Here is a 15,744-nt window from a genome sequence, read left to right as displayed (position 1 = left end):
CGAACATTAATCACACAGAAAGACAAACAGACACATAAAACAAATAACATCGGGAGCGGTAGACAAGATGGGGAGAGAGGGGGAAGGACACAAACACAACATTTGAGAGCAGGGACCGAGAGACATGGAGACATCGAGAGATCTGTGGGAGGGAGAGGGCTTTGGGGGGGAGGCATGTGAAGGGGGGGAGGCATGTGAAGGGGGGGGGGGGGGTGGGAGAGGTATAAACATATGGACACTGCCAGGATTTCCAGGAAATAAGTTGGAATTTCAAACAAGGTGGATCTGGGGTGAATTAGTGGGGGTAGAAAAGATCAAGGTTATGGATGGGGGAAGATAAGAGATGGTGGTGAACAGCTGTTTTAAAGACCTGGAGGGAGGAGAGGGATTGAAGGGAGTGTGGGAGTTTGTTCCACAGGCGGGAGAAAAGAGGAATGAAAGAGTGAAGGTGAGCAGAGAGCCGAGATTTCGGCAGTTTAACCATCAGAGGGTTGCTGGCAGATCTTGTGCGACCTGTAGGAATATTTGGGGGACAGAGCACAGAGAGAGAGCTGGGGGAGCAAGGCCGGAGAGGAGTCGGTAGAAGACAGAAAGACCACCTACCTGCCTGCGGTGAGTGAGTGAGTGAAAGGCCCTCAGAGATAGCTTCATCGCGGGAGATTCCAATGATTTTGAAAGCTTTGGATTCAACAGCGTGAAGCCGAGCCAGGTGTGAGGCAGGAGCACCAGCCCATAGGGGAGAACAGTATTCCATTGAGCTGCGGATGAAAGCCTTGTAAGTGGTGAGGAGCTCAGGTGTGCCGAGGAAGGACTTCACACGACGGAGGATGCCCAGCCGGCGACTGGCTTTGGAGGCCAGCTTGGAAATGTGGTTTTCCCAAGAAAGATCATGGCAGATAGTGAGACCCAAAAGCTTGAGTGACAGAACTTCTTGGAGAGGATTGTTGAGAAAGTAGATGGGAGGGTTGTCCAGTCGATCTTTTCGGAGAGACATAGTAAGAGAGTGAGATTTGGCAGGATTGAAAGACATGTTCCACTTGTTTGACCAGTCTGTGATTTTGTCCAGGTCTTCAGAGAGTGAGGAGGCTGCAGACTGCCGATCTGAGGGAAGAGGAATGGAGCGGCAGAGAGTGGAGTCATCAGCAAAGAGATAGAGAGGATTTTCCAGAGAGTCAGAGAGATCATTGATAAAGACCAGAAAAAGCACAGGGCCCAGCACACTTCCTTGGGGAACTCCAGCCTGAACAGGGAGGGGAGATGAGAGAAATCCATTCAGGGCCACACGTTGACTACGACCAGAGAGGAAGTCCGCAAGCCATGCATGGAGATTTCCATGGATACCATAGGAGGAGAGTTTGGTGAGCAGAGCTGGGTGCCAGACCGTATCAAAGGCCCTTGATATGTCAAGGGAGACAGCTCTGATTTCCTGTTTGGCATTGAGGACCTCCATCCATTGTTGAGACAGCAGAAGCAGCATGTCCAGAGTAGAGTGACCTGGTCTGAAACCAAATTGATGATCAGAGATCAAGCCATTGGAGAAGAGGAAAGATTTCATATCCGAAGCAATGATGGATTCCATGACTTTGCTGATAATTGGGAGCAGGCTGATTGGTCTGTAGTTGCAAGGATCTGTTTTTGCACCTTTTTTGTGTAAAGCGGTAATGTTAGCTGATTTCCAGGATGCTGGCAGATGACCTTGAGCAAAAGATAGGGTGAAAAGAACAGAGAGAGGGTGAGATAGAGCGGCAGAGCAGGATTTTAAGACCCGTGGGCTGATGCCGTCTGGTCCAGTTGCAGAATCAGAGTCGAGGTTTGACAAAAACTCCTCCACCTTGTCAGGAGAGAAGGACACAGAGTCCAGGAGCAGTTGGGTTCGACTGGGAAAGGTGGGAACAGAGAGAGATGGGTTTGGGACTAAGGATTTCGAGGCGAACACAGAGTTGAGGCATTCGGCTTTGTCACGTGCGATGTCAACTGTGTGGCCATTTGAGGTAAGGGAGGGGATGGAGGGGGAACAAACACAAACGTTACCCTTTTCTCTTAATTTGCACCGGAAAGGGGGAGACTTCCGGCTTCTTGCTGATGGCTTGTGTGAGCGAGTTGATTGCCGGCATCTTTGCCTTGTTTTATTAAATGTTGTGCCGAAAGGGAGTTTAGTGTCTCGTCCTGTCCGAACCGTTTGATCACGGCCCTTTTCCTGGATCCACTGTTCTCTATTATCCTCCGTACTAGCTAGCCTTTACCGTAGGATTTCAAACCCTACTTTTCATGGTCCTTCGAGCAGGATAACGAACAGCTGGACAAGGAAATCATGGACGAGAATATCGCCGCTACCCTGACTGCCGATTGTACTCAACCAGCAGACAATACCAGCGACATTATCCCGGTTAGTCCTTTAACCACTCGTGGCACGAATCCATTTGTCTCTGTTTCGGTGGCCGCCGTCAGCCCCACGCCTGATGCGCCTGTATTAGCCACCGAATTACCGGGTCCGGCCATCATCAGCACTGGCAATGAATTAACGGCGTCTTCCCGACCCGAAAGGAATATACGTATCCCTGAATGTTTGAAAGACTATGTTCTTAACTACGTACCTTCAAACACGAGTGGTTCTTCCCTTAATCAGGAGTGTGGGCCGAGTTCTTCTTACCGACGACATTCGTCAGGAAGCCACCGACCAAAGACTGCCTCACTATGCACTGCCCATAGCTAACAACGCAGCCATTGTTCCAGCTACAGCCGTACATTCATTACATCCCAACTCAGTGGTATACAATCGGCTATTCTAATGGAAAAACGAAAACAGTATGAACTGGATGAACTAACATGTCAAGTTGGGGAGGATGAGATAGCTGAGAAACGTGGACAGCAGCTGCAGGATGGAGTCCTTCAGGCTCAGGAGATGGAGCGCCAGGCTCTGAGGGAACGCGAGGCCTTGTCCGTCCAGCTAACAAGACAGAGACGTCTGAGGAAGGCTGAACAGGAACTGGAGGAAGCACGGTTGATAGTGTCGTTCTTGGATGCAGGAGATGAAGCGCCTACCTCTCCAACTGGGCGTCCAACCGTTACCGCCCAGCATACGATTCTGCACGGTGGTGGAGCGTCATGTACTCCCTCAGTTCAACTAAACAAACCATTGCCAACGCAGCTGCGGCTACTGTGGCCAGAGCCGGAAATTGCCATCACTGCCGACCTACAATCCACATCCACTCCTCGATTAATCATTAATGACAATCCATCACCAAAAGAGAAGGTGAAGCAAACTCATCAAACTGCATATTCATCCGCCACCACAGCTCCATTCCAAGCTTCAAATTTTCATCCTAACATGTTACCATGTCATCATGTACCCTATCTACCACCCTCGACTTCACCACATGGGCATCCAGTTCACCCATCTGAGATGCCTGCAACACCGAACCTCATGGACCTATTAATAGCTTCATCCTATGGCGTACCAAAACCGAGTCTGCCTTATGTCCAGAGTGGCAGAGAAAGTGACTTTGCCCTTCTCAAGCTTGCATTGGATAGCCTGATAAGTAATCACACCTACTTGTCAGAGGAGTACAAATATCAAGTACTCTTAACCCACCTTAAGCTACCAAGTGCATACAAACTTGCTCAGGCCTACATGCATGATCCAAAGCCATACACGGTGGCCTTAAGGGCCCTGCAGGACAAGTATGGACAGCCAAGGCAACTCGTGCAGAGCGAAATTGGTGCCATCATGAACATGGCACCAGTGAGGACTGGAGATGTAGAGGCCTTTGAAGAATTTGCTCTCGCGGTGCACTCCCTTGTGGGTATGTTACAATCCCTCGAGGGTGAGCATGGATTTGAACTACGATGTGGCTCACATGTAGACAGGCTAATTAGCAAACTGCCACCGAGCTATCGTGATGGATTCATTGAGCACTGCATTAACCAAGGACTTTTAATTGCAGATTCTAATCAGACCTACACGTTGCACCATCTGGCAGCTTGGCAGCTTGGCTGCAGGCGAAGGCCGGAGCTAAACGTATAGCGAACCAAGCTGCTGTCCTCTACAAATGCGATGGCCAGGGATTAGAGAGAAAGGAACAGCATTCTTCATCTTTCGAGAAGAAAGAATCACAGGCCTCGTTGTTTCACAACTCTGAGTCACCAATAGCTGGCACAAGGCCACAGCCATTGCGTAATGTTTCTTCAACAACCAAGACCAAGCCTTATTGTCCTCTTCTTCTTTCGTGTATCATCAGATGGCCAGCCCAGTGTCTTATTGTCCTCATTGTGACACCAGTGATCATTACCTCGGTTCCTGTGCGGAATTCAAGAAGTTTTCCACAGACCATATTATTAAGTGGATAAGGGAACATGACCATTGCTGGAGGTGCGGTCGGTCACACCCAGCTGATCGCTGTACACTTAGGAAGCCATGCGTTGCTTGCAACGAGTTGCACCTAACCATCCTCCATGATGCAGCGCAGAGATCCAGCGATACCGTCCTAACGACAGGCTCCGCGCCATCTGCAGTGTACCTTGACGAGCCTTCCCGTCCACATGATGTCCTGTTAAAGGTCGTAAAGGTGCTTCTTCATGGCCCACAAGGGTCCATAGAGACCTATGCCATTCTAGACGATGGTTCAGAAAGGACTATGCTTTTGAATTCAATAACGGAGCGGCTGAACCTGGTGGGTAAACCTGAAGCATTACTGCTCAAGACAGTGCGAGAAGATACGTTGCAGTGTACCGGGGCTTCTGTCAAGCTTCAGATATCATCGGTCAATAACCCAAACCAGAGGTATGGGATAGATGCAGCATTCACTGCCACAATGCTGCGCTTATCTGAGTATTCGTACCCAGTGGCCGATCTTCAGAAACGGCACCCCCACCTAGCTGGGATACCACTCCCTTTGATTAACAAGGCTCGACCAACAATATTGATCGGGTCAGACTATCCGCACCTCATCTTATCAAAGCAACCTGTGCGATTTGGCCCCAAGGGTGCTCCAGTAGCAGTTTGTACCAACCTGGGCTGGTCACTACAAGGACCGGTCAGCGTACTAGAGCAAAGTGATGTGACTGAGCTCTGGAAGTCAACCTTCTGTGGAACAATGTCAGTGGACATACAGGCCTTACCTGACCCTTCACAGTACAAGACTTGGAACGCTCTGGTTGTGGCTGCACAACAGTGTCCCAATGGGGTGGCCTACGATCAAGACTATCTTACCTTAAGCGCTCACCAGCATGGGGAGATAGAGAATCTTCTGCTTCAACGCTCACAGCACAATAGTTTTCCGGACGAAGTCGAGATACTTGCCACGGGTAGGGATTTACCCATGAGAAGTCGACTGGCATCTCTCTCACCTGAATATGACCGTACCCTTGGTATCATCAGAGTAGGAGGAAGACTACGCCGTGCGGATGTCCTTACACAAGATGCTGTGCATCCTATTGTTTTAGATCCTCCTCACCCAGTAACCAAGCTCCTCATTCAAGAATGTGATGACCAACTGCTTCACTGTGGTCCGGAGAGAATTCTCGCTGAAGTACGTCGCAAGTGCGGGATTCTGCGTGGTCGAGAGGCTATTCGTCGACACCAACATCAATGCCATGAGTGCCGAAGATGGCGTGCCAATCCAGAGGTGCCAAGGATGGCTGATCTACCCCCTGCTCGGTTACGACTATACAAGCCTGCCTTCTACTCTACTGGAGTGGACTGCTTCGGTCCTTTCACCATAAAAATTGGAAGACGAACGGAGAATCGCTGGGGTATAATTTTCCAGTGCCTCACCACCCGCAGCGAACATCTGGGCCTCCTGGAGGGCCTTGATGCTGATGCCTCCCTAATGTGCGTCTGTCGCCTCATCGCCCGTAGAGGGAAACCTCACGAGACCTTTCCGGGCTCAGATGGCCGTGCTCGAACTGCCAGCGTTCAAGTTCGTCGCAAGAACTATGTTCGACCACTTGCTAAATTGATCCGGCTGTCGAAGCTTGAAGATGATGGGTGAGGGGTGAATGGACTGAAAGACTTTCCCTTTTTTACAAATTTATTCCACAAATTTGGGGGTGGCTGTTAGAAAGTCTCTGATGTTATGTGTACGATATACGTGAACGTTTCCTGCTTTGCTTATGAATGTTTTCTTGCAATATGTTGATGCCATGTTGGTGTAGTGCGAGCCTGTAATTCTTACCTTTTTCTCTTAATTTGCACCGGAAAGGGGGAGACTTCCGGCTTCTTGCTGATGGCTCATGTGAGCGTGTTGATTGCCGCCATCTTTGCCTTGTTTTATTAAATGTTGTGCCGAAAGGGAGTTTAGTGTGTCATCCTGTCCGAACCGTTTGATTACGGCCCTTTTCCTGGATCCACTGTTCTCTATTATCCTCCGTACTAGCTAGCCTTTACCGTAGGATTTCAAACCCTACTTTTCAGTTAGTTTCAAATGATGATATTTACTATATGATATTCAATTGGGTGTGTGGGGGGGGGGGGGGGGGGGGGGTACTCTGCACTGTCCAAAATAAATAGGAAACAAGTGCAGATACATTCAAAGTACACCGCCCCCATGCCAAGTAATTCAATATCCTACAGCGCGGCATTGCCGGGGCGCCGGAGCTCATCGAGACTGCATTGGGAGGGAGAGGTGTACAATAACACTGGTCTGCGTCATTTCAGAGGTCTAGGTTTTCTCAACGGTTCTCACATGCTTTTTGCATGCTGAATTTAGAAATGTATGTCATTTCGCTCAATCAGGTCAATCAGGTCAAGTTGCTATCTCAATTTTAAGGAAAAAAAATAATCAAAATTTTTGTTTTTTTAATGAGCATTTTTTAAATTCAAAATCAGACTTACATTGACGGAAAATGTACAAACTATATATAAAATGACGCACAAGTACTGTTAATGTGAAATTCAACATTAAAAAGACGAAGGAAAACAATTAATGCGGAATAAATGGCTTTCGCAAAGATTTTCGTCTGTGTGTCGCATCTGTAACATCTCTCTTGAGGCACCAACAGTAGTCTGCAAGCATGTTGACATCCCATCGGCCCTGGTACCTCTCTTCCATCACTCGAATATCCTGGTGAAACTGTTCTCCTTGCTCCTCGCTGACATCACCACAGTTTTCCGGAAAGTCGTCTAAATGCGAGCTGAGAAAATGCATCTTTATGGACATGCGTGCACCAAGAGCCTGGAAGCTCTGCAGGAGCCCTTCCACAACACATTCATACTCTGGACTTCGGTGATTGCCCAGAAAGTTCGTCACAATGGATTTGAATGAGAGCCAGGCATTCCTCTCATTGCTCTCCATACTTTCGTCGAATTTAGGATCTTTCATAAGCTCCCTGATCTGAGGGCCATCAAAAATGCCTGCTTTCAGTTTGGCCTCACTTACATGAGGAAATTTCTTGTTCAGGAAAGCGAAAGCTCGACCTTCTTTGTTCAGTGCTTTGACAAAATTCTTCATGAGTCCGAGCTTGATGTGCAGTGGCGGAAGTAGAATATTCTGAGGATTCACAAGAGCGTGTCACACAACGTTGTGGGAACCTGGTTCCAGGCCAGATCTTTCTGGCCAGTTGCGTTGTACATAGTGCTGCTTGTCTGCTTGGCTGTCCCACAGACAGAGAAAGCAGGGGTATTTGGTGTAGCCGCCTTGTCGACCCAGCACCATGGACACAACCTATAAATACAAATAAAGAACACACATATTTGTTTTAAAATTTGTTATTCCAGTTTATTAAAAATATATATTTTAATCCATGTTAAGAATATTTCAATAAATAAAGTAGAAACATATATGTAACTAGGTTGACACCAACATACCTTTAGGTCTGCGCAAATCATCCAATTGTGATCTTTGTACTTCAAAGCAGTTAGCAAATGCTCCATGTTACTATAGTTCTCAGTCATCTGTACCGAGTGACCCACCGGAACAGATGCGATCTTGTTGCCATTGAAGAGTAGTACTGCTTTCAAGCTTCTACTTGAGGAGTCGATGAAGAGCTGCCATTCTGTAGGATCATACGCTAAACCCATAGCTACAATGAGGCCAGTGATGTTGCTACAGTAAACCAGAGAAACTTCATCGTCCGACCTAAAATATTCTCGAAACTCTTCTTCACGGCTGCGGTACCAGGAGAATGTAGTTTCAGGAGCTAACAAATGATTTTCATGAAGTCGTGACCCTAGCAACTGAGCAGATTCTTTGGACAAACACAAATCTCGTGTCAAATCGTTCAACTCCGCTTGGCTAAAGAGTTTGGGTTGACTTGTCTCGTCCGTAGGTTGATATGTACCAGATATGTCACCATCTTCCATTTGTTCATCGGAATCGGACGCCGAATGTCTGCAATTTTCGGGTGGTGCTGGAATTCGAATTCCTGGTCCATGAGGCACTGGTTTAATGGCAGATGGCACGTCTGGATACTTTAAGTGTTGCTTGTTTTTTCGATTTATGCCTAAAATGAAAGAGATAGACATACCGTCAAGGGGGTGACATGATATACCGTCGTGTGAAAAAGTAAGTACACCCCATGTAAAGTTTTGACCTTTTCAACATATTTCAACATACAGCTATTTGATCTTCATTTCAACAATATTGATAGATAAAGGTGATATAATATAACAAATATCATGAAACATTTACATTTTGTAGTCCATTGTATAATTTAAATAAACATAAATGCAAATTTCGCATGTGGAAAAAGTAAGTACACCCTTGGCTGTAATAGGTGGTATTGCCCCCTTTGGCAGAAACAACCTCAAGTAGGCGTTTCTTACAACTGTCTACTAGTCTCTGACATCGACTGGGAGAAATTTTTGCCCACTCCTCCATGCAGAATTCTTTCAGCTGTGCGATGTTTGAGCGGTTTCTTGCATGCACAGCTCGTTTCAAATCCCCCCACAACATCTCGATGGGATTTAGATCCGGGCTTTGACTTGACCATTCCAGACCCCTCCATTTCTTTCTTTTCAGCCATTCCTTGGCGGATTTACTGGTATGTTTAGGGTCATTGTCATGTTGCAAGGTCCACCTTCGGTTGAGCTTCAATTTTCCGACAGATGGCCTCACATTATCCTCAAGCACCCTCTGGTACAATGAAGAATTCATACTGGATTCTATGATGGTGAGCTGCCCAGGCCCTGATGCAGCAAAGCTGCCCCAAACCATAATATTTCCACCACCGTGCTTTACAATTGGTATCAGGTTCTTGTGGTCAAATGCTGTCTTTGGTTTTCGCCAAACATGTCTTCTGGTACTGTGGCCAAATAGCTCTACCTTTGACTCATCTGTCCAGAGCACATTGTTCCAGAAGTGCTGGTCTTTGCCTCGGTGTTCATTGGCAAACTTTAGTCTTGCCCTGATGTTCTTTCTGGACAGCAAAGGTTTCCTCCTGGCACACCTCCCATGTAGATCAAATTTGTGCAGTCTCTTTCTAATGGTAGACTCGTGTACTTTGACATCAACAGTGGCAAGAGCTACCTATAGGTCCTGTGATGACATCCTGGGGTTCTTAGAGACTTCTTTCAGCATCTTGCGGTATGCTCTCGGGCTGAACTTGCTGGGGCGGCCTGGCCTGAACAAGTTGGCAGTTGTTTGGAATCTTCTCCACTTGTAGATGATCTTCCGTACAGTCGAATGATTGATTTCAAATTGTTTGGAGATCTTTTTAAATCCCTTCCCAGACTCGTCGGCATCTATAACCTTCTTTCTGAAGGCCTCAGAGAGCTCTTTTGATCTAGGCATGGTGATGCCGCACACTTCAACAACAAAGAGCAAACCAAACTAAATGTCTGAGGTTTAAATGAGACAGGTTCCTCCAAGATCCTCTCTGATGAAGTTCTACTCATATGCACCTGAGCTGGTGCACCTGATTCTAATTTTAGGTATTTGAAGTAGTGATAAATGTAGGGGTGTACTTACTTTTTCCACATGCGAAATTTGCATTTATGTTTATTTAAATTATACAATGGACTACAAAATGTAAATGTTTCATGATATTTGTTATATTATATCACCTTTATCTATCAATATTGTTGAAATGAAGATCAAATAGCTATGTTGAAATATGTTGAAAAAGCCAAAACTTTACATGGGGTGTACTTACTTTTTCACATGACTGTATAAAGTTAAACAATTTAGAATGTTTGGGAATTTATTAAACATAAAGTTAAACTCAAACAAAATTGATAAACTCACCTTGTAGGTTTGTCATACAGAAATAACAGTCATTAGTATGATCTCTTCTCTCCCTCCACACCATTGGGATACCAAAAGGCAGACACTCAATCTTCTTGTGGCTCCAGCGCCGCAGACTCTCAACGCACGTTTTGCAGCATATGTGAGGGGCAAAAGCTTTGTCCTGGTCACAAAGTTTCATTCCAAAGTATGCGTGATAGCTTTTCCTTACAAAACGTGTGATGTTAGACTGCCGGTCTGGCATGGTCACTTTACCACAGCTAAAGCAGAACTTGTTTGGGTCATTCTTGCACTTTCGATTCATCGTGAATCACAGTAATGTTATAGTAAGGAGGACACTACGCAGGACGTACTGCCGCTCACGTGCACCTAAGTGGACAGGAGACACCAGACTGAGCCACGCAGCTGCTGGATCGACTGAAGTTGGGTGTTGCCAGAAACAACGATTTATCTATATTTTTCTGAAATTGAAATGAAAGTAATTGAGAAAGCACTTTCTTCCACATTAAGTGTACTTGTGTGTCATTATATGTATAGTTTGTACATTTTCTGTCAATGTAAGTCTGATTTTGAATTTAAAAAATGCAAATTAAAAAAACAAAAATTTTGATTATTTTTTTCCTTAAAATTGAGATAGCATACAAACTTGACCTGATTGAGCGAAATTAGATACATTTCTGAATTCAGCATGCAAAAAACATATCAGAAACGTTGAGATAACCTAGACCTCTGAAAAAAATATTTCAAATGATTAATTGTAGAATTAAAATCAATAAAAGATTATTACAAAATATTTTCTTAATCAATTGGCTAATAGCATAACTAAACCACTAGTGCTTCATCAGAAGATATATCTTTTAAAAACCTAATTAAAGAAGCCATTAATAAAAAATTAAAGAATTAATTGATTAATCAATAAATAAATAATCGATTAAGTGATTAATCAATAAATCAAAATATCCTTGATAGCCACATCACTTGCTCACTGTCGTTTCCAAATATTAGGCCGAAAAAAATATATTGCTGGTCTCTGGTCAGACCAAAGTTCCAGAATTGATGCGCCGATTTTTTTTTTTTTTTTTTTTTTTTTTTTTGAAAAGCATGGATTGCACATACAGAGGTGTTTTTTGTGTCCTCATGCCTTGCGGTCCTCCTCATCTGCCGTGGCGCCGTGCAGAGAGAAATTAAAGACAGCCATTGGGACTTGTAGGCCTTTTTTTGTAAATAATGAACACAAGCTTAAGTTATTTTAAAATGTATTTATTCTGAAAATCATTAGGTTCTTCAAGCATATTATAGACTGCCATTTCGTTCTCGAGATCGCCTCGCCGTACCGTTAAACATTCCAATGCATCGATCGCGTCAACACTGCGCATGCGCAAGTGGTCTAACAGGCCAATGGTATCCCACGATCTCTTCTCCCAGTCCACCAGATTATCACAGACACTTACAACTTCATGACAAACGAGATAGGATCCAGGTCTAACTAACGAGACCACCCGCAGCTCTCTAGGCCTTGTGGTTGCTTCACAGGAACCCGACAAAGAATGTCTTCGTTTCAATAAATGACAATATCCAGCCCATTGGATTCATGACGTCACGGCACACAACACTACTCATATCTTTGGAACGGCTGGTTGGATCTGGACAAACTAAACGTAGTTTTGTAGGTGAGGACCGTGCGCGAACGTCGATACCAATGGCGACCCTCACAGACCCAGATTTCCAGAGATAGCGCGCTGTCCCGGCAACAACAGGCACGCACTGTTGTCGGTACCTTTGGAAATTTGAAAAAAAAAAATCGATGCGCGCGCTGACCAGAGACCGGAAATATATTTTTCTCGGCCTTAACTTCCTAGCTCAAAAGGTGCTTGAGATATTGGCCAAATGAGAAAGAAAATATATAAATGATTAATAATGAAAATAAATAAATAATAATCATTAAAAAATTAAATTATTAATCAATTCGGTCATAGAATACATAAACCACAACCATTTCATCAGAATCTGTAACTTAAAAAAAAAAAAATTGTTTAGTCATTAATGAAATAATTAAATAATTAATTGATTAATTGATTAATTAATAAATCAAAAATAGCCTTTGCAGCCAAATCACCTGGTCATTGGCATGTCCAAATATCAGCTTCCTAACTCAGGTGCCTGAGTTAATGGTCAGAAGAGAAAGTAAATTTAATTAATCAAATAAGTATGTAATTAATCGCTAATAAATAAATAACCCCTCAATTAATTGATTAATCAGAAAACAAAAAATACTGTTTTTGACAAAGGACTTGCTCACTATTGTGCCGAAATTTCAGCTTCCTAGCTCAAAGGATGGCTGAGATATCGCCCGGACAAACAAGAAAGAAAGAAAACAAACAAACAAACTACCAGAGTGAAAACTGAGTACTCCCTTTCAGCGTGCGTCACTGCCGAGCCCCCTTCGGTGCCCGGCAATGACGTTTTGCAATGCCTGGAGATGGCATAGGAAAGGAGCGGTGTACAAAATAACATGTATTACACAAACAAAACATTTTCCACACAAAACACACATTTTATTCTGAGTTGCTCTGGAAGATTAGCAAAGGTGGCTTTGGGGGAATTACACTGACATCAGAAAGACTGCAATATTGGAATCAGAAGGTAGACGAGAAGAAATTTAGGGATCTGCAAGTGACATGCTCATAACATTGTAAGCGGCTTCTTCCAGTTGTATATCCTTCGGCTGTTTTGAAGTCATTTTTGTTGGCACGTATCTTGAAACCAGCAGACAAACTGATGGATGGAGGTTATGTTTTCATCCCTGTCTGTCTGAACAAGATATCTCAAAAAGTTGTGGACGGATTCAGACGGAATTTGGTGGAGAGGTAGTGTATGTGACGAGGACAAAATGATTAGAGTTTGGTGAAGATCCAGATTCGGATCCGGCTGGTAGATTTTTTTTTTTTGTAAGTGATTCTTCAACATTGGGAGATATAGCAGGATATCTCAAAAAGTTGTAGACGGATGTTGACGAAACTTGATGGACAGGTTGTGTATGCGACAAGGTCTAATCGATTAGATTTTGGTGAAGATCTGAATATCGATTCAGATACGAGAATTATTTTATTTTTAAGTGATTCTTCCCCATTGAGAGATTGGGCGAAAGCGATATATCACATGATATTTAAAAAAGTTATGGACGAGTTATGACTAAACTAGGTGGACGAGTTGGTTAGGTGACCAGAACAAGCCGATTAGATTTTGGTTCAGGTCAGAATCCAAATCTGGCCTATCGGTGGGATACAACATATTGTTACGGATCTCTCCGTCGGCCTCTTTTCCCCTTATCAAGGGGGGATTAATCCCCTCGTCTATGACTGACCGACGCGGGTCCTGAAGTTGCCCAAGCTCCCTCCGGAGAGGCAGGTGCGCAACCTCGTTCGCGACCGCGGACAGATGTTAATTGCCGAGCGGTTTAGCAACCGCGGCACGAACCATTAGCAGGTAACTGACCCGATTCTTAAACGTTGGCCAAAATCGCGCCACAGGTTTTCAATGGGGAAATCACAAAGACGACCGGACGAGCATGAAGAAGAAGAACGAAGGTAGGAAATACAAATATAATTTATTACTAACTATTATTTACACAATGAAAAGTAACCAAGGAGAAGGAAAGATAATAAAATAAAGACAGAAAGAATGGAAGGACCAGAACGACACAGTGCAATTACTAGCTTACTTATTCAGTCTTACTTAACCCCAGGACAAGACAAAAGACAGACGACAGTCAGACTCACACGAATGGGAAATGAAGGCAGGAACGAATGGTGGGAAGGAAAGGAAGGTTCAACTGGAACCGGAGCACGGTCGGGCCGGGAGTGAGCAGCCGCCGCCCCTTCTCGATCGGTTTCGCACGGCGGCGTTCCTTCACGGCCACAAATCACCAAATGTCCTTTAACTCGAGCCTCGGTGCGTTGTTACCTCATTAAAACTCGGCTTCGCAAAGCCGAGCAATGAATTTGGGTGGTTTGGTCGCCTGCAAGTTTAATCCGTCCGGCATTCGGTTCAGGAGGGGGGGGGGGGGGCGGGGGGGGTTCGGTCGGGCCGAGATTCCACGCACCATCTCGGCGTGGCACCTTGCGGTCCCCGGCCCGATGGCTCAATCTCGCCCAGTCGGAACCCTGCCCCCGCCACCAGGCGGCACCGTTCCGCTTCCTCCTAGCTGTCCCTGAACCGGACCGGTCGCCTTGCCCGACAAGGCCCGGATTCGACCGTGCAGGGCGGGGCCAAGCCCGAATCGGCAACGACGCTTCTAAGAGAAGCGATGCAGCATCGATCCGTGCCGGGCCTAGCATCCAACAAAGCGCACCGCACGCAGAGTGCTCGCATCGGCTATCCGTCGCCCTAAACGCTGCCCCGTTTAACGTCAATGCCTTACTCGCACACATACGCGACCCTTTTCACACTCACCAAGCCCGGCGCCTCCAGTGCATCCCACACACTCCGTCCATTCCACCACCGCACTCCCTGTTACACACCACACCTCTCACGCACACTTGTCGTTCACACACTTCGTTCCACACCTCTCCTCCGTTACGTCCTCCGTAACACTCACCATGGGCGTGCACTCTCGCATCCACCCACTCACGCGCTCCGATGTGCTCTCCCGCACACGCACCACCACTAACTCAGGTGTACACTCTCGCACACGTTCGACCATTCCAGGTGTGCATTCTCCCACCCGCTCCACCACCAACTCACTCCCCGAGTCACTCTCACCCTCGCACGTACACTCCGTATCGCTCTCACTCTGTGTCACACTCCATACATTTTATAACACACTCACTCTCCGTGTCACACTTTTCCCTCACACGCGTGCCATTCGCTTTAACACAACACACAAAGGACCTTCCACGAACGCCCGGGTGCTTTCGCGATCCCAAGCGCGCGACAATTCTCTTCGCGCCAAACACTCTGCCGAAAAACCTCTTAGCGCCATACACAGCACGACTCACCTTTGGGATCCTTTTCTCCACGCGCACCTGCAAATCTTTATAAGGATTAGCAAGTACGGCATCAGGATGTGAACTTAGACTTTGTGCACAATCCATTTCTCCCTCCAACTGGTGCTTTTTAAATTCTGCCGTCTCTACAAGCCCGATTTTAACTATTTCTTTTTCTTTAACGACCGTTGGCTTTAATAAAATTCCCTCTACCTCAGCGGTCACCGGCTGCCCCATACCCCGGGTCGCGATCTCTATACCCGTCATTTTACCCGCGCTTTTCTCCGCTTCGCTCAACCAGCGCTTCTCGACCCGCTTTACCTCGTCGTGCACCCTTGGGACCCTCTCGCCCATCCTGCGGTCAACCTCCCTCTCAGCTTCCCTTACCTCGTATATGGCTCTGTCCCTCGCCAGTCCCTCAGTTATTTCTTTAATTTGGTTTCCCAGCCCCCTGTTCTCTTCCATCCTCTCATCCGTCTTGACCATGAAGGCCTGCATTTGCCGCATGAATAGGCCCCAGTCCATCGGCGGCGCTGCTACGGGCGCGGCGACATTTGGTGCCGCTGCAACATCGTGCG

General features: G+C 46.0%; 2 protein-coding genes across 5 annotated transcripts in view; one reads left to right on the top strand and one right to left on the bottom strand.

The window, feature by feature from the left end:
- Window positions 1-15,744, top strand: part of KANSL2 (KAT8 regulatory NSL complex subunit 2) — a 64,903-nt gene that overhangs the window by 8,973 nt on the left and 40,186 nt on the right. The gene's annotated exons all lie outside the window — the stretch shown is intronic.
- Window positions 7,371-10,599, bottom strand: LOC137431058 (uncharacterized). The gene is made up of 3 exons (XM_068121947.2): window positions 10,182-10,599; window positions 7,805-8,439; window positions 7,371-7,661 (listed from the first exon to the last, which is right to left on the bottom strand). Exons 1-3 carry the CDS (start codon window positions 10,483-10,485, stop codon window positions 7,509-7,511), a joined length of 1,092 nt encoding a protein of 363 aa, XP_067978048.1. The 5' UTR covers window positions 10,486-10,599; the 3' UTR covers window positions 7,371-7,508.

The sequence above is a fragment of the Myxine glutinosa genome, chromosome 7, assembly GCF_964187855.1.
Source record: "Myxine glutinosa chromosome 7, kmMyxGlut1.1, whole genome shotgun sequence".
NCBI lineage: Eukaryota > Metazoa > Chordata > Myxini > Myxiniformes > Myxinidae > Myxine > Myxine glutinosa.
The sequence above is the reverse complement of the archived record's forward strand: the minus strand, read 5'-3'. Positions and strand labels throughout refer to the sequence as shown.

What these genes read in the sequence shown, in the direction of transcription:
- LOC137431058 (XM_068121947.2), bottom strand. Translation starts at nt 10,485, where the DNA reads ATGAATCGAAAGTGCAAGAATGACCCAAACAAGTTCTGCTTTAGCTGT. An exon ending in CTGTATGACAAACCTACAAG is followed by an intron (nt 8,440 to 10,181) that starts GTGAGTTTATCA and finishes CTTTCATTTTAG; the next exon opens with GCATAAATCGAAAAAACAAG. An exon ending in TGATTTGCGCAGACCTAAAG is followed by an intron (nt 7,662 to 7,804) that starts GTATGTTGGTGT and finishes TTGTATTTATAG; the next exon opens with GTTGTGTCCATGGTGCTGGG.